The 19,203-nt window shown below is 51.4% G+C and overlaps 1 protein-coding gene across 1 annotated transcript in view; it reads right to left on the bottom strand.

Moving 5' to 3' along the window:
• The window catches only part of NCOR2 (nuclear receptor corepressor 2), a 480,522-nt gene that overhangs the window by 160,281 nt on the left and 301,038 nt on the right, over positions 1-19,203 (bottom strand). Inside the window, 1 exon segment of the mRNA XM_060250121.1 lies at positions 2,190-2,343. Within this exon segment, the coding sequence (XP_060106104.1) occupies positions 2,190-2,343 (154 nt within the window).

Genomic DNA, 19,203 nt, shown 5'->3' with positions numbered 1-19,203 from the left:
GGCCTTCCTAAGAACATCAGAAGAGACCTGCTGGATCAGACCAGAGGCCCATCTAGTCCAGCATCCTGTCTCATGCAATGGCCAGCCAGTTCCTCTGGACAGCTAACAACAGGGCAGAAAGGCTGAGGCCTTTCTAAGAACACCAGAAGAGCTCTGCTGGATCAGAGCAGTGGTCCATCTAGACCAGCATCCTGTCTCACACAACGGCCAACCAGTTCCTCTGGACAGCTAACAACAGGGCAGAGAGGCTGAGGCCTTCCCCTGAGGTTGCCTCCTGGCTCTGGGATTCAGAGGGCTAGTGCTTCTGAATGTGGAAATTCCCTTCAGTAGCCACTGATAGACTTATCTTCCATGAATCTATCTAAACCCCCTTTAAAGCTGTTTATTTCTGTGGCCATCATTTAACATATCTGTCTGCATTCTCTAAATGCTGCCGCCACCACCTATGGACACTCCTTTCGCAAAATCATCTTGGGGCATCTACCTACATCACAGCATCAGAACCAGTGCGGTGTAGTGAGGTTAAGAGCAGTGGACTCTAATCCGGAGAACCGGGTTTGATTCCCCACTCCTTCTTCACATGAGACCTGCTGGGTGACCCAGGTTCAGTCACGGTTCTCTCAGAGCTCTCTCGGCCCCACCTGTGCCTGTTGTGGGGAGGGGAAGGGAAGGCACTTGCAAGCCACTTTGAGACTCCTCGAGGCATAAAGCAGGATATAGAAACCAACTCTTCTTCACAATGCTGGGCACTGCTCCGCTGCGGTGGTGGTGGTGGGGGACAGGGCACCACAGCACAAGAAGCCCACGCCGATGTTGGAGAGAGAAGACGGTATCAGCAGCGGAAACAAAATTTTGCCTGTTTACTTCATTTATAGGCTGCTGTTTCCCCCAAGGTGGTTTACGCTATTTCCTTCTCCTTCATTTTATCCTCACCACAACCCAGTGAAGCAGGTCAGGAAGAGAGCGTGTGACTGGCCAAACATCACCCAGTGATCTGCGTCAGAATGACGATTCCAACCTGGATATTCCAGATCCTGGACTGGTGTTCTAACCGCAATACTACACTGGTGTAGAAATCCTCATAAACGAGACATCGCGCCTGGTTCAAACCTCAAACATGCCGTGGGCAGGAAGAGAAAGATCCTCTCCTCAGAAAAGTTGCAGGACATTAATTTGGGTCAAGGTGTTTAAAAAACCAAAACAAACCAGAAAGCAAGTCAGGAACCGGAATCAGGTGAGGACATTTGACCTGGGTTGATGGGCAGATCACAGCAGCTATGATCTGCAGGGAATGATTCCCAGAAGACAAAAGGCAAAATCCAATTGTACCATCAGCTGCTCTGAATACTTGTTTAAATAGCCAGCCTTCTCCAGCAGTTGACCTGTATCCAGGGCTCTTTTGGGTAGAAAAAGCCAGCCTTCCCCAGCAGGAACTCATTTGCATATTAAGCCACACAGTCTGACGCCACCATTGTTTCACACAGGGCTTCTATATAGAAAAGGCCCAGCAGGAACTCATTTGCACATTAAAGCCACACAGTCTGATGCCACCATTGTTTCACACAGCGCTTCTATGTAGAAAAAGCCCAGCAGGAACTCATTTGCATATTAAGCCACACAGTCTGATGCCACCATTGTTTCACACAGCGCTTCTATGTACAAAGGCCCAGCAGGAACTCATTTACACATTAAGCCACACCCTCTGATGCCACCATTGTTTTGCAGGGGGGGGGATCCAGTAGAAACTCATTTGCATATTAGGCCACACCTCCTGCCGCCAAGCCAGCCGGAACTGCGTTCCTGCTCAAAAAAAAGCCCTGCCTGTATCCAAAATAAATGCCCTGCAAAATGTTGCAAGCGCGATGCAAACCCAAAGCTTACGCAGCTGAGGCCGGCTCTCTGCTGCATTCTCCCAACCCAGGGCAGCCAAATGTCAGCTTTTCTGCATCTCTGGCCCTGTGCGAAAGTTTCACCCTCGCGTGTCCTCAGGGTGCCCCCGCTTCCTCCCCTCCCTGCTGGGAACTGTCCTCGCCGACGCGTGGAAGCAGTGACATTTCCCAGGTTACAGAGAATGCGCCTCTCCTGCCATTTCACTTGGCAGTGCTGAGGGATACCCCACCTGCCTGCCTGCCTTAAACTTGCCAAGACCGCTTTGCTCGGGGGGTGGGGGGGTGGAGAGAGCCTCTTACCTTCTGCCTCCTCGGCCATCTCTTCCTCGTTGCCGCTGGTGCCCGAGCCGTCCTGGCCCATCTCCTCGTCTTCAGCTGCAGGCGCAAAGGCAGCTTCCTCGTTCTGGACGGTGGGATTTTTCTTCTTTTTTCTCCTGGCGTTCCTTTCTTTCTCCTGGAGGGTGGGGGAGGAGTAGACAAGAGTGAATCTCGGGAGGAAAAAGCCCTCCTAAGATCACTTCAAGTTGGTGAAGTGGATGTGCAATGAGTGGATTTAGCCAAGGCTTTTTATTGTAGAAAAAGCCCAGCAGGAACTCATTGGCATATTAGGTCACGCCTCCTGATGGCACCATTGTCTCACATGGGGTTTTTGTGTGGAAAAAGGCCCAGCAGGAACTCATTTGCATATCAGGCCACACACCCTGATGCCACCATTGCCTCACGCGGGTTTTTGTGGAAAAAGCCCAGGAGGAACTCATTTGCATATCAGGCCACACCCCCTGATGTCACCAATGTCTCCTAAGGGTAGAAAAAGCCTAGCAGGGACTCACTTGCATATCAGGCCACACCCCATGATGTCACCATTGTCTCCTAAGGGTAGAAAAAGCCTAGCAGGGACTCATTTGCATATCAGGCCACACACCCCTGATGTCACCAATGTCTCCTAAGGGTAGAAAAAGCCTAGCAGAGACTCACTTGCATATCAGGCCACAGCCCCTGGTGTCACCATTGTCTCATACAGGCTTTTTTTGTAGAAAAAGCCCAGCAGGAACCAATTGCATATTAGGCCACACACCCCCTGCTGTCATTGTCTCATATGGGCTTTTTTTGGTAGAAAAAGCCCAGCAGGAACTCATTTGCATAATAGGCCACCTAGGGATGGCATTCTAGCAGAAGCTCCTTTGCATATTAAGCCAATCCTCCAAGAGCTTACAGGGCTCTTAGGGCCTACTGTAAACTTGGAGGATTGGGCTACATCAGGGGTGCAAAGGAGCTCCTGCTAAAATTCCACCCCTGGGGCCACACCCCCTGATGTCAGGCCAGCCAGAACTGCATTCCTGCTCAAAAAAAGCCCTGGATGTAGCAGGAATTGGGAGGAGGGTTAAGTTAGGAGCGCCGAGATCTTGGCAGAAAAAATACCGAGAAGTGAGAATGGCAAGCTCCAGAATCCAAAACTGGGGGAGGGCAGAAAGATGAGCATGTGTGACGTTCTAATAATGCCAGGGAACGCTGACAGCACAGCCCAAATCCTTGGCCAGCCAGTGTGTGGGGCTTGTTGGAAAGAGATTATGCAGCTTGCTCCTTGCTCCCTTTCAGCTTGGAGTGTGTGTGTGTGTGTGTGTGTGTGTGTGTGTGTGTGTGTGTGTCAGATTTAGCCTGGAAGATGAAGGGCTTGGGGCTGCAGTTCCTACAAGCCCGACCCCTGACCCCAGCAAGGAACTAAAAGAGAGGGGAACATCTCAGACTTCCATGGGCGAGGGGGAGATTCTGGATTTCTCTTTACACAGGTTCTAACTGATACTGTTATCAATACATACACTGTTTTTTACACACCAAGGTCTTTAGAAGCTTTATGCCCAGAGCTTGAATTCAGCAGGAGCTCACAGGAGCACAGCTCCTGAACCTCCAGCCAGGGTCTGCCTGTAGTGGGGAGTTCTCTCCTTGCTGCACACAGATCCCGGGGCATATGCTACTGAGCTCCTGCACCCTTCCCCCCCCCCCCCGATGACCCGTTTATGTCCATTTCATCCTGGCCACAGGTAAGGAAGTACTCAACATTCCCGTTTTGCAGAAGGTAATGGTTTTGGTACCGGCGTGATACAGAGCAATGTTAAATACACACCCCCCTTTATGTTTTACCCCTCCAAATGTCAGAACATTCTCTCTGTTCAACAAGGAAAGTTCTCGGCACTTTAAAGAACTTTAACAGGGCAACAGCGGGAGGGCTTCTGGAGTTCTGGCCCCACTGGCGGACCCCTCCCGACAGCACTTGGGCTTTTCGGCTGCTGTGAGACACAGAGGGCATTTTCGCACTGACCTTACTCTGGAGCGACGTCCCTCTTCACCGCGCAGCGTCTGTGCGGATTTCGCACCAATTGCACCGCAGAACCCGGAAGAGCCGCAAAGTCCCGCGGCTTTTTGCGTCGCAAATGTAAACCGCCAAAAACCAGTTTACATTTGCGACGCAAAAGCCGCGGGACTTTGCGGCTCTTCCGGGTTCTGCGGAGCAATTGGTGCGAAATCCGTGCAGACGCTGCGCAGTGAAGAGGGACGTCGCTCCAGAGTAAGGTCAGTGCGAAAACGCCCAGAGAATTGGACTGGATGGGCCACTGGCCTGATCCGACATGGTTCCTCTTACGTTCTTATTCTGGCATAAGGTTCAAACTCCCCTGACTTTTATGGCCCAGGGTAGCCCGATCTCATCACATCTTGGAAGCTACGTAGAGTTGGCCCTAGTTACTACTTGGATGGGAGACCACCGTGGAAGTCCAGGGTCGCTACGCACAGAGAGGCAATGGCAAACCACCTCCGCTCATCTCTCGCTTTAAAATCCCTATGAGATTGCCAGAAGTTGGCTGCAACTTTGGTTTTTAACTTTTAAGAAACTTTATTAGATATTATAAAACAATAAGGCAACATCATACGGAAAACGTTAAAGTCAGCATAAAAACCGAAAATACAATAATATCTGATAAAATATAAAAACGAAATGCGTGCCAGGCTAGAAGATGAAGATGATATTGGATTTATATCCCGCCCTATACTCGGAATCTCAGAGCGGCTCACATTCTCCTTTACCTTCTTCCCCCTACAACAGACACCCTGTGATGTAGGTGGGGCTGAGAGAGCTCTCCCAGAAGCTGCCCTTTCAAGGACAACAACTACGAGAGCTATGGCTGACCCAAGGCCATTCCAGCAGCAGCAAGCGGAGGAGTGGGGAATCCAACCTGGTTCTCCGTGCACTTAACCACTACACCAAACTGGCTCTGAGTTTAATAAATGAGATCTATAGCTTCTAAAAAAGAATAACATTCTAAAAATTCTAAGAAAGGAAACCAAATGGCCACAAAACGAGAGTTAAAATCATCGAAGTCTTGACGTGACATAGAAGCGCGTAATTTATCAAGAATACAAGCCTCTTGAACTTTTAGCAGCCAATTCGAAATAGTAAGTTGGCTGCAACTTGACGGCACTTTGCACACCCACAAGATCCACGCTCAGCCCCACCTTTTAGCCTTCTTCCAGGCCTACCGAGAGAACCCTCAAACCTTCACGGACCTGCTTGGTTCTTCTAACTTCTTACAGAATTAGACTCTAGGCAACAGCTGCTTCTGGGAGTTAATTTGGGGGGAGGTGAGCAGGCACCTCCTACGGAAACAGCCCCCAGACTGCCTGGCCAGAATCACTTCCCACCCACTCTATAGGAGGGCCTAAGGACAACCAAACACACCGCGGCGTCTGGTGCCGGGTGCAGTTGCCGGCTCTGACTCGAGACCAGTTTTGTTGGCCTCCCACTCAGGTGTCCTTCGATGGCTTCAGGAAACGGATGCTGCCTCCTCACAGGCTCCCTGGGCTTGTTGTGGGCCCGCAGTCGGAGTGCCGCCTCCCTCCTCCTCTCCCCATTTGTGCTCAGGGAGGGGTTTGCTTCCAGTGCACATCGCGTGTCCTCGCGCCGGCAACACCAAGGCAGTTCTGGTCCGGCGCGTTTGCATCCAGCTTGGCCGGTCGCCCCGCAGAGCTGCCAGAAAGATAGGACTATCTGATTCACGACTGCCAAGAACGGAGACAGCCAGACCTGGTTCATAGCATGTCAGGGAACGGGGTTGGCAGAGGTGCCAAACTGGACTGCAGGGAAAGGGATTTTAGCTGAGAACGTTTCGCCACAGAACCGCCACTGAGCAGACCAAAAACCACCACGGCTGTGGCAGACGAGTCTTTCCGCCGTCTCTCTGCTTGCCCTGCTGGTTTTCTATTTGCAGGGGAGGCCTCTGTCCAGCGGGGGTGTGGGGGAGGCCCTGTCACCCACACGCACGACAGATGAGACAATTCCCCCCCCCCCATTCAAAGCTGAAATGGAAACATTACCTCCGCAATGAGATTGGATTTCAAAAACAGGCAAATCGCCGTGACTCATCTTGATAACCGCTAATACCGAGATAAAACAGTTTCCTCTTGTTTAATAACCATTCTGGCAAACATACTTTAAGGCCTCAAAGCCTGGAACAAAAGGCAGGCTTTGCCGGAGTACAGAAAGCACACGTACCGTGAGGGCTGGCGCGAGGGATTTTGTCACCCTGTGCAAGAACACTCATCCCCTCCTGGGTTTGCACTGCTGCTGGCCACAGCCAAGCCAAGCTCCCAAGGAAACGGCTTGTCTCAGAACTGGTAGCAGTGAGAGTCAGGAGTTGGAGACAACAAGAAGACTGCAGATTTATAACCCGCCCTTCTCTCTGAATCAGAGACTCAGAGCGGCTTACAATCTCCTATATCTTCTCCCCCCACAACAGACACCCTGTGAGCTGGGTGGGGCTGAGAGGACATCTCCTGTGAGAGTTATGGCTAACCCAAGGCCATCCCAGCAGCTGCAAGTGGAGGAGTGGGGAATCAAACCCGGTTCTCCCAGATAAGAGTCTGCGCACTTAACCACTACACCAAACTGGCTCTCAAAGAGGGTGCCATTCAGCTTTTGTGCAACTGATGGCAGGGAGTGAGCTGAGCCCCCCACAGTGTGTGAGGATGTGCCTCTTTGTGCCACTCTGAAGACATCTCCTGGGCTGGAGAACTGACCCTATGAACCTGTGGTGATCATGAAAGCCACACAGTGGAAAACAGTTCCGGGTGGGTAGCCATCTTGGTCCAAGATCTGAGTTCAGTTTCACCTTGAAGACCGACAAGCCTTCTAGAGTACAAGCCTTCAAGAGTCTGACGAAGGAAGCTTTGGCTCCCACAAGTTTATACTCTGAAAATCATATTGGTCTTCGAGGTACCGGTCATGATCTTGGGCCTAATGAGGCCTGCAGGCCCCAGGAAAGCCTGCCTAGGAGTTACAGGGAAAAGCCTACATTTCCCAGGATCCCCTCTGTCTCTATGATTGGGTGGCCAGGTTTCAGAGGGAAACTGGCCCAGAGAGGGGTGGGGCCTGGGAGGAGAAGATAAAAGGGTCAAGCCCAGGAAGAGGGTGGTTTCTTTTCCCGGAAGGCTGAGCTGGAGGCAGGCTGTAGCCTGGAGAGTTTGAAGCAGGGGAAAGACCCTTACCCAAGGGGGTAAGTGTTGATATTAGAGTAGGGACTGTAAGATAGATGCATTAGGGCATTTGTTTATTTTCCCTTCATCCTTTTACCGGTTGATGCACCTTGTTAGTTTATATTGCACTGAAATCAACCTTTTTCTTGTTGTTGTTCACTCTGCCTGGTCCTCTCGCCTATTATTTGGCCTAAGCTACAGGAGGCCTGAAGGGCTTGGGAGAGAACTCTGGGCCTTCTCAAGGGGAACCCTTAATCCAGAGTGGTGGCAGCAACTGGTAATACCCCGATGAGTCGTGACAGTAGTATTGGACTCAAATCTCACAATGCATAACAGTGACCTTCGGGTTATTTCCTGCATGACTGGAACACTGGCGTAGTTCATCCTGAAGTGGGCACAAGTACAAAACGTTTATGGGAACCAAGTTACAGAAATCAGAGAAGTCGAGTCCACAGCGGGTCTTGAACCAGACTTGAGTGTGAGAATTCAGCGTGTGTGCTGCAACCCAACAGGGCATGGGCTTCGGCCTCTGCGCTTTAACTTTGGGGGTCCTCCCAGAGCATCAGAATGATCATTGTTAGAAATGGATCAGGCAGGTGCATGGGTTTGACCCAGGAGGACTTTTCTTATGGGCTTTCCAGAGCATGGCTGTCACTGGAAACAGGAAGATGGATTCCCATGACCTTTGGTTGGTCAAGCAAAGCTCTCACACTTAGGAAAGGGGTAAGATTTTTTAAACACATACACAGAGACGTGAGGTCAGCTAAGGATTTAGGCAAGTTGCCTGGCCTCGGCCACTCCAGCCATTAGTAAAACGGGTGCAGAGATCATCCTAATAAATCGAGGAATGCAGCTGTAAATATGAGTGAGATGATGACTGCCAAGAGCTCTGTAGAGTAAGAGCGACTTGTTCAACAGTAAGTCAACACACTCAGGTCTTCATGGAGGATCTGATGGGCAGATGGGGGCACTGCCTTTAAAGGAAAATGTTCTGGACTCCTGGGAGATGTGGTTGCACACTTGATGCAGCTCCTTACCATCCTGCTTGAATAAACAAAACCAGCAGAAACCTGCCCATCACCTCCTTCTGCTGCCTCCATGTGCACAGCAAGGAACGTAAGAGAACCCTACTGGTTCAGACCACAAGACCATCCACTTCAGTGTCTCGTCTCACACAACGGCCAAAAGTTCCTCTGGAGGGCCGGAACAGGGCATAGAGGCCTTCATAAGAACATCAGAAGAGCCCTGCTGAATCAGACCAGTCCTCTCTCTTGTCCAGCATCCTCTCTCAAACAGTTACCACGGAGGGCCAACAACAGGGAACAGAGGCCGAGGCCTTCATAAGAACATCAGAAGAGCCCTGCTGGATTTGACCAGTGGTCCTTCTAGTCCAGCATCCTCTCTCACACAGTGGCCAAACAGTTACCATGGAGGGCCAACAACAGGGCATGGATACCGAGGTCTTCCCTTAAGTTGCCTCCTGGCAGTGGGATTCAGGGGTTGACTGCCTCAGAATGCGAAGGTCCCCATGGCAGCTACTAATAGACCTCTCCTCCACAAATCTAATCCCATTTAAAAATTGTCTGTGCCTGTAACAATCTCCAGAGTCTACTGCCCATTAGCTTCACTGGATACCCTTGAGTTCTGGTTTTTTAGGAGAGGGAGAAAAGGTTCTCTTTGTAACTCTCTCCACCTTGTGCATAATTTTATTAACCTCTTTTATGCCCCCCCATTCATCTCTTCTCTAAACTGAAAAGTTCCAGGGTCTTCCGTCTTTCCTCAAAGTGCTCCAAACTCTGGATCATCTTGGTTAATAAGAACTTAAGAGAAGCCATGTTGGATCAGGCCAATGGCCCAACCAGTCCAACACTCTACTCTGTGTCACTCACTACCAAAAAACCCAGGCGCCATCAGGAGGTTCATCAGTGGGGCCAGGACACTAGAAGCCCTCCAACTGTGCCCCCCCAAGCACCAAGAATACAGAGCATTACTTGCCCCAGACAAAGAGTTCCAACTATACACTGTGGCTAATAGCCACTGAAGGACCTCTGCTCCATATGTTGATCCAATTCCCTCTTGAAGCTGTCTATTGTTGTAGCCGCCATCACCTCCTGTGGCAGTGAATTCCACGTGTTAATCACCCTTTGGGTGGACTTCCTTTTATCCGTTCTAACCCGACTGGCTCAGCAATTTCATTGAGTGCCCACGAGTTCTCGTATTGCGAGGAGGAGAAAAGTACTTCTTTCTCTACCTTCTCTATCCTATGCATAATGGGATCTCTTCTCTATCCCATACAGGGGTTGCCCTCCTCTGTATTTTTTTTACAGCAGGTGTGGCCAAACTGTGGCTTGGGAGCCACATCCGGCTCTTTCATACATAATGTGTGGCATCCTGAAGCCCCTACCATCACGTTAGCTCGCTTGAAAAATGCATTTCTCTCTTTAAATCACTTCTCCAAGCCAAGCCAGATGGCCGCTTGGATAATGCATTTAAAGTTAAAGCTGCTTTCTTCCCACCTCTCCCACCCTCCTCCTTCCCCCATCCCTCTGCCTTCCTTCCGGCTCTCAAACAATCCGATGTTTGTGTCTTGCGGCTCTCAAAGCATCCGACATTTATTCTATGTGGCTCTTACGTTAAAGCAAGCTTGGCCACCCCTGTTTTACACCTTTGGGTTGTTGTCTCGGAGAGACGGTGACCAGAACTGCATACAGTATTTCCAAAGGAGGCTGCACCATAGATCTATACAGAGGTATTACAATACCAACGGTCTTATTTTCAGTCCCTTTCCTAACAGTCCCTCAGGATGCTCTTGGACACGTTCAGCATCCAACAAATGAGATGGTGGTGAGGTCTCAACAGAACCGCTGACTTGGCTGCCAGAGTGGGGAGCGAGGCTCCCGATTCCCTTTCCTTTTTATCCCATTCCGAATCCTTCAGGTAGAACAAACAGTCCTCCCCTGCTCCCGAAAATCAAAGCCGACTTGCTTCCGATCCAGCTCTTATCTAACGCGATATCACAAGGCACGTTTTCCCAAGAAAGAGACAGGAAAAGACAGACGCATTGTGAACTACAATGCTGGCAGCGTAGACAAAACAGTCCCTAGTGCGTCTTTACTTTGACTCTACGAAACACACACACACACACACGCAAACTCTTGGAAGCTATTAATTCAGCCTTGCAAAGATGTCTGCAAAATCTCCTAGACCCGCAACACTTTTTAAAACCAAGTTTGAGTCCGGGGCACCTTGAAGAGCATCGAGGTTTTCATTCGAGCTTTTGTGAGCACACGCGCTTCCTATGTTTTTAAGTAAGCTTCTTTCTCCCAAGTGTACTAGAAGAAGATGATGATATTGGATTTATATACCGCCCTCCACTCTGAAAAGTCTCAGAGCGGCTTACAAACTCCTTTACCTTCCCCCTCCCCGACAACAGACACCCTGTGAGGTAGATGAAGATATTGGATTTATATCTCGCCCTCCACTCCGAAAAGTCTCAGAGCGGCTCACAAACTCCTTTACCTTCCTCCCCCACAACATACATCCTGTGAGGTAGATGAAGATATTGGATTTATATCCCGCCCTCCACTCCAAAGAGTCTCAGAGCGGCTCACAATCTCCTTTCCCTTCCTCCCTGACAACAGACACCCTGTGAGGTAGATGAAGATATTGGATTTATATCCCGCCCTTCACTCCGAAGAGTCTCAGAGCGGCTCACAATCTCCTTTACCTTCCTCCCCCACAGCAGACACCCTGTGAGGTGGGTGAGGCTGAGAAGGCTCTCACAGCAGCTGCCTTTTCAAGGACAACCTCTGCCAGAGCTATGGCTGATCCAAGGCCATGCTGGCAGGTGCAAGTGGAGGAGTGGGGAATCAAACCCGGTTCTCCCAGATAAGAGTCCACACACTTAACCACTACACCAAACCAGCTCTCCACTACACCAAACCAGCTCTCTACTAGCGGGTGTGAGTCCTCGGCGCACATAAGCAGACAGCCTGAACCTGGGAGGGCAAGAAGAGAGGAGGGAGAAAGAATCGGCTCTCTTCCGCTTTGCCAAAACTTGTCAGTCGGGTTGCCTAGAGATGACGCCTACTGGCCAGAGGCAAGTGGCTGCTTGCCAGCTTACGTTAATCCAAAATGAAACACTTCCCTTCGCGGCTCTGTCTTCGCAAGCGCTGAGGTAGATTAATTATTCCTTAAATTAAAACCACGGTGACTGCAAAAGCTTAAAAAAAAAACCAAGGGAGAGTGGAGAGTGAGGGCTTTGGCAAGGAGGAAATGACGAAAACGCTGGCAGCGCCCAGGAATGCGGGTTTGCCTTATTACTGCTGAACCACAAAGCAGATGGAATATTAAAGATTCAGGTGTCTCCGCTCCTTCCGTGCCAACCTTGCCTAAGGTTAGTGGTGTAAAGTTGGTCACAGATTCCATAACGAAACCGGCGATCCTTGTCTGTGGCATGGGTTTTGCCACTGAGGTTTGGCGCCGGGGCGTTACTGGCTCCCATCGGTGTAGACTTCTGGGGCAACAGAAAACGAGCCCACTCCGTCCTCTACATCAGTAGCTCCCAACCTTTTTGGCATCAGGAACCAGCTTCATGGAAGACAATTTTTTTCATGGATGGGGGGGAATGACACTGGGGTTTTTGCTGCCACAGGCTCCCCCCTCCCACCTGTGCCCCGTCTCTGCCCCCTATGAGGGTCTTTAAATAGGGAAGGGGGAGACTGGAGCTGTTTCTGCTGCCTCCCTGCTAGGTGGCCAGGTGACAGAAGGCCAATCTGCCCCCCCCCCCATTTAAAGATCCTAGCTGATTGGTGGGGGTCTATAAATGAGTGGTAGGCTAAGGTCACAAGAACAAGGGGAGGCAGCTTCAGGAGCGACGCTTTGCTGCCTCTTTCATCGACGTGGGTGGGCAGGGGTGGTGCAGTGCCTCTGCCTGGCTCTGCGGCCTGGTTGCTAGCAGGCCACGGACTGATGCTGGTCCGTGGACCGGTGGTTGGGGACCCCTGCTCTATATGACGATCCTTCAAGTATTCGGAGATGGCTATCGCATCACCCCTCAATCATCCCCTCTCCAGGCTAAACGTACTCAGCTCCTTCAACCTTTTCCTCGTAAACCAAGCGACACGATCGCCACCTTCAAGTATTTGAAGCGCCGCCATATAGAGGAGGGCGCAGAGTTGTTTCCTGTTGCCCCAGAAGGTCAGACCGGAACCAGTGGGCTGAAATTAGATCAGAAGAGCTTTGGGCCGCTAAACACTCGGAAGAACTTCCTGACCGTCAGAGCGGTTCCTCAGCGGAACAGGTTACCTCGAGACGTGGCGGGTTCTCCTTCTTTGGAGGTTTTTAAGCAGAAGGTAGATGGCCATCTGACAGTGAGTCTGATTCTGTTGTCTCGCTATGAATTTAGGAAGATTGTGAAAGGAAGGATTTTCATATTTTATGAGGGATCGAGCAGCAGGGTCAGACCTAGGGGGGGCAGAGTGGGGTGCTTGCCCTGGGGTGTGTGCCAAATTGGGTATGGAGTCCATTGTATTCTATGGCAGGGGTGGCCAACGGTAGCTCTCCAGATGGTTTTTTTTGCCTACAACTCCCATCAGCCCCAGCCATTGACCATGCTGGCTGGGGCTGATGGGAGTTGTAGGTAAAAAAAAACATTTGGAGAGCTACCGTTGGCCACCCCTGTTCTATGGGACCATAAAACAGGATGGCCCAAAAGGGAGCGTCATTTTTTAATTTTGCCCTCCCTCAAAAAACATGTAGATCTGGTCCTGCCGTGCAGAGGAAGACATTCGAAACCATCTCTGAGTTCCAGAAAGGACGAGCTCTCCTTCTCTCTTCAGTTGTTTTTTTTTTTTTTTTCTGTGGATTCTCTGGTTTTATTATGCCCCGCATCGGTACACTGTTCAAGTCTTACCGGGGCAGACTTTTTGATTGTGATACACATCATACCAGCAAGGAAGAAGTGGATATTTACCTCTTTGGAGCAACGTTTGAATGTTTTAAGAGGCAGTGCCTACACGGAATCCAACAGGAGTGGCGATTGTCAATGTATTACTGAAAGCGAATGTAAACATATTGCTGTAAAGCTCTAGTTTGGAACACAGCAGCGGGTGTGAATGTATTTGTGAGGTTTTTTGTAGTGAGTATATTTTTATTCCAGTGAATTACATGTGAAGTATTATAAGGTGCACATTATTTTGCTTTTCCGTAGGTTTTTCAGCTTTTCCAGGTAAAAAATGGCAGGAGGGTTGAGAAAAGACCCATCTCTGCCCAAAACTGGGCAGCTGTTGCCAGACCCAGTGGACAATATGACAGGCCAACAAAACGACCTAGACTCACAGAATCATATGAGTTGGAATGGACCTCCAGGGTCATCCAGTCCAAACCCCTGCATGATGCCGGAAACTCACAAATAAAGGTAAGGGTAGTCCCCTATGCAAGCACCAGCCAGTTTGGTGTAGTGGTTAAGTGTGCGGACTCTTACCTGGGAGAACTGGGTTTGATTCCCCACTCATCCACTGGCACTGGCTGGAATGGCCTTGGATCAGCCATAGCTCTCTTATCTGGGAGAACCGGGTTTGATTCCCCACTCCTCCACTTGCACCTGCTGGAATGGCCTTGGGTCAGCCATAGCTCTCTTATCTGGGAGAACCGGGTTTGATTCCCCCCTCCTCCACTTGCAGCTGCTGGAATGGCCTTGGGTCAGCCAGAGCTCTCTTATCTGGGAGAACTGGGTTTGATTCCCCACTCCTCCACTGGCACTGGCTGGAATGGCCTTGGATCAGCCATAGCTCTCGTAGTTGTCCTTGAAAGGGCAGCTGCTGTGAGAGTCCTCTCAGGCCCACCCACCTCACAGGGTGTTTGTTGGGGGGGGGAGGAAGATAAAGGAGATTGTGAGCTGCTTTGAGACTCTGAAATTCGGAGTGGAGAGCGGGATATAATCCAATATCATCAGCCATTTCCGACTCTGGGGTGATGTCGCATCACGTTTTCATGGCAGACTTTTTTATGGGGTGGTCTGCCATTTCCTTCTCCAGTCATCTACACTTTTCCCCCAGCAAGCCTGGTACTCATTTTACCGACCTCAGAAGGATGGAAGGCTGAACCGGCTAATTGAACCCAGCTTCCGCCGGGATTGAACTCAGGTCGTGAGCAGAGCTTTGGACTGCAGTACTGCAGCTTTAACACTCTGTGCCAGGTCTCTCACAAACACCTCCTCCTAAATGCACAGGATCCTCATGGCTGTCAGAGGGCCATCTAGCCTCTATTTAAAAACCTCCAAGGAAGGAGAGCCCAACCACCTCCTGAGGAAGCCTGTTCCACTGAGGAACCGTACTAATGGTCGGTTCCTCAGTGGAACAGGCTTCCTCGGGAGGTGGTGGGCTCTCCTTCCTTGGAGGTTTTTCAACAGAGGCTGGATGGCCCTCTGACAGCGATGAGGATCCTGTGCATATAGGAGGAGATATTTGTGAGTTTTCTTCCATTGACCTGACTCAGAATAAGGCAACTGCGCTTCTTTTGCAGCTGGGTTGCAGTGCGGCCGGCTGGCCCCTACTTCCACACCTGGGAAGCAACGGCACCAAGAGCGTCCCGTCCTCTTCGCTGGCTTGTTGAAGCAAAGCCAAAGGCCTGAACCGTGCCGAGGAAAAGCCTCGCTCGGGAATGAACTCCTGCCAGGGACGCAATTTCCATAAGTGCTCATTATCCGCGGCAGAAGCAGCCCATCGCTGGGGCTCTGGAGGATGCTAATGTGAGCGGCAAAGCTCTCGTTACTATGGCAAAGTGGTCTTGGCCTTGCTGCCTCTGACTCGCGGGCTGGTGACTCACGCGAACCGACGGAGCAGGAGATTAGGCCGGGGGAGTCGGCAGCAGAGCCAGCCCTCGGAGACGCTCTGTTCTCCACTGGCAGATGTTCTCCCGGAATGGCTTCGGCTGCTGCGTTACAGTCTGGTGAGCGAGGCAAGGAAACAGGCCCGTCGCCCCCCTGTTGAATGTCACCGTGTCATCCCGACAGCTGTGGTACGAGTTGAGCCAGGCCGGCAGTCTCGGGGCGGTGGCAAATTCCAGACCTGCAAGGCGGTCCAGGAAGGCCCTCCCAAATGGGATAGCCACTGGAGAGCAATGGGATATCAGTTTATGTTTCTCACAAAGCAGGCAGGGGCCTCTAAGAAGATATAGGGGGTTTATATCCCACCCTCCACTCTGAATCTCAGAGACTCAGAGCGGCTTACAATCTCCTATATCTTCCTCCCCCACAACAGACACCCTGTGAGGTGGGTGGGGCTGAGAGGGCTCTCCCAGCAGCTGCCCTTTCAAGGACAACCTCTGCTAGAGGTATGGCTGACCCAAGGCCATTTCAGCAGCTGCAAGTGGAGGAGTGGGGAATCAAACCCGGTTCTCCCAGATAAGAGAGCTATGGCTGACCCAAGGCCATTCCAGCAGTTGCAAGTGGAGGAGTGGGGAATCAAACCCGGCTCTCCCAGATAAGAGAGCTATGGCTGACCCAAGGCCATTCCAGCAGTTGCAAGCGGAGGAGTGGGGAATCACGCCCAGTTCTCCCAGATAAGAGAGCTCTGGCTGACCCAAGGCCATTCCAGCAGGTGCAAGTGGAGATGTGGGGAATCAAACCCGGTTCTCCCAGATATGAGTCCGCGCACTTCACCACTACACCAAACTGGCCCTACTATGTGGCCTAGACACATTGAACCAGGCATCAGATCAGAGGAAGTTTGCAGCTGATGCTAACCTAAAATTGCCTGAGTGCATTTCAGAAACAGCGCACAGAACTTTCTGTTTGGGCAGCCATCCAGCACTTTGGATTAGGAAGAAGATATTGGATTTATATCCCGCCCCATACCCTGAATCTCAGAGTGGTCACAATCTCCTTTACCTTCTTCCCACCACCACAACAAATACACTGTGAGGTAGGTGGGGCTGAAAGAGTTCTTACAGCAGTTACAAGGACAACTCCTGTGAGAGCTGTGGCTGATCCAAGGTCATTCCAACAGCTGCAAGTGGAGGAGTGCGGAATCCAACCCAGTTCTCCCTGATAAGAAGACCGTAGATTTATACCCTGCCCTTCTCTCTGAATCTGAGTCTCAGAGCGGCTTACAATCTCCTTTATCTTCTTCCCCACAATGGACACCTTGTGAGGTGGGTGGGGCTGAGAGAGTTCTCCCAGAAGCTGCCCCGTCAAGGACAACTCTGCAAGAGCTATGACTGACCCAAGGCCATTCCAGCAGCTGCAAGTGGAGGAGTGGGGATTCAAACCCGGTTCTCCCAGACAAAAGAGCCTGTTCACTTAACCACTACGCCAAAAAAGCACGGAAGGACGTATTTTAATTTATATCTAACCATCGGGGTTCTAGGGGGAGTTTTTTGCCTCGGGTTTTTTGACGAAAGAAGCAGGGAATGAACTTCAACAAGTCCAACTGCATCTGCTTTTCAAGCTGCATTTCGGAGACCTTGGCGGAGTCCGCGGAAGCCTATCAAGCGAAGATGGCAAGCCAGCTTTCCAATGCGACAGCTCGCTTGTCACTGCTGATCTTTCCCCCGCAACGTACAGCTTCCCTACAAGACGCAGCCAAAGGCGAGTTCTAGGATACGTTCTGTCTCACACAGGGTCAGGCTGCCGGCTCATCTCATGCCCTTTACCTTCCTTTGACTGGCAGAAGTTCTCCAGGGTCCCAGGCAGAGAAAGGTCTTTCCAACCTCTGCTCCCGAAGACTGTTCGAAGTCAGGGACCGAATCTGGGACTTCCTGCAAGTTCCGCGCATTCAACACCAAGGCTCTGTCTCATGAACCACAAGCTCCTTCTTCAGCCTCCATGACACCCCCCCCCAACCCTGAGAAAGATTCAAATGACGATTCCAAAACAGACTCTGGTCCACCACCCCTCCTCAGTTCAGGGGTGGCGGCGAAACATGGAGGCGCATTCGATCTGGGGGGGGGGGTGTCTTTCATTTCCAATATAAAACCGTACAGCCCAGCCACAGGTACACCACCACAGGGACAGGTAAGCCCAGACATGCAAGACGGGACACCCCCTGGGATTGTCCGCGAGATGGAGGGGGGTTCCCTCAGCAGCAAAACACTGAAGAAGGAGAAGTCCCGCCTGAGGACAGCCACCGCACTAGAGGGGGGAAAGGGGTTAGCCAGCCCGAACTTATCCGATCTCAGAAGCTAAGTAGGATTGGCCTTGGTTAGTCCGGTGTAGTGGTGAAGTGTGCGTACTCTGATCTGGGAGAACTGGGTTTGATTCCCCACTCCTCCACTTGCAGCTGCTGGAATGGCCTTGGGTCAGCCATAGCTCTCTTATTTGGGAGAACCGGGTTTGATTCCCCACTCCTCCACTTGCAGCTGCTGGAATGGCCTTGGGTCAGCCATAGCTCTCTTATTTGGGAGAACCGGGTTTGATTCCCCACTCCTCCACTTGCAGCTGCTGGAATGGCCTTGGGTCAGCCATAGCTCTCTGATCTGGGAGAACCGGGTTTGATTCCCCCCTCCTCCACTTGCACCTGCTGGAATGGCCTTGGGTCAGCCATAGCTCTCTTATTTGGGAGAACCGGGTTTGATTCCCCACTCCTCCACTTGCAGCTGCTGGAATGGCCTTGGGTCAGCCATAGCTCTCTGATCTGGGAGAACCGGGTTTGATTCCCCCCTCCTCCACTTGCACCTGCTGGAATGGCCTTGGGTCAGCCATAGCTCTCTTATTTGGGAGAACCGGGTTTGATTCCCCACTCCTCCACTTGCAGCTGCTGGAATGGCCTTGGGTCAGCCATAGCTCTCTGATCTGGGAGAACCGGGTTTGATTCCCCACTCCTCCACTTGCAGCTGCTAGAATGGCCTTGGGTCAGCCATAGCTCTCTTATCTGGGAGAACCGGGTTGGATTCCCCCCTCCTCCACTTGCACCTGCTGGAATGGCCTTCGGTCAGCCATAGCGCTCTTATTTGGGAGAACCGGGTTTGATTCCCCACTCCTCCACTTGCAGCTGCTGGAATGGCCTTGGGTCAGCCATAGCTCTCTGATCTGGGAGAACCGGGTTTGATTCCCCCCTCCTCCACTTGCACCTGCTGGCATGGCCTTGGGTCAGCCATAGCTCTCTTATTTGGGAGAACCGGGTTTGATTCCCCACTCCTCCACTTGCAGCTGCTGGAATGGCCTTGGGTCAGCCATAGCTCTCTGATCTGGGAGAACCAGGTTTGATTCCCCACTCCTCCACTTGCAGCTGCTGGAATGGCCTTGGGTCAGCCATAGCTCTCTGATCTGGGAGAACCGGGTTTGATTCCCCCCTCCTCCACTTGCACCTGCTGGAATGGCCTTGGGTCAGCCATAGCTCTCTTATTTGGGAGAACCGGGTTTGATTCCCCACTCCTCCACTTGCAGCTGCTGGAACGGCCTTGGGTCAGCCATAGCTCTCTGATCTGGGAGAACCGGGTTTGATTCCCCACTCCTCCACTTGCAGCTGCTGGAATGGCCTTGGGTCAGCCATAGCTCTCTTATCTGGGAGAACCGGGTTTGATTCCCCACTCCTCCACTTGCACCTGCTGGAATGGCCTTCCGTCAACCATAGCTCTCACAAGAGTTGTCCTTCAAAGGGCAGCTTCTGGGAGAGCCCTCTCAGCCCCACCCACCCCACAGGGTGTCTGTTGTGGGGGAGGAAGATAAAAGAGATTGTAAGTTGCCGAGTCTCTGATTGAGAGAGAAGGGCGGGGCATAAATCTGCAGTTCTTCTTCTTCTTATTATCATCATCATCATTATTATTTGCATGGGAGACTAGCAAGGGTTGC

The sequence above is a fragment of the Heteronotia binoei genome, chromosome 11 (assembly GCF_032191835.1).
Source record: "Heteronotia binoei isolate CCM8104 ecotype False Entrance Well chromosome 11, APGP_CSIRO_Hbin_v1, whole genome shotgun sequence".
NCBI lineage: Eukaryota > Metazoa > Chordata > Lepidosauria > Squamata > Gekkonidae > Heteronotia > Heteronotia binoei.
The sequence above is the reverse complement of the archived record's forward strand: the minus strand, read 5'-3'. Positions and strand labels throughout refer to the sequence as shown.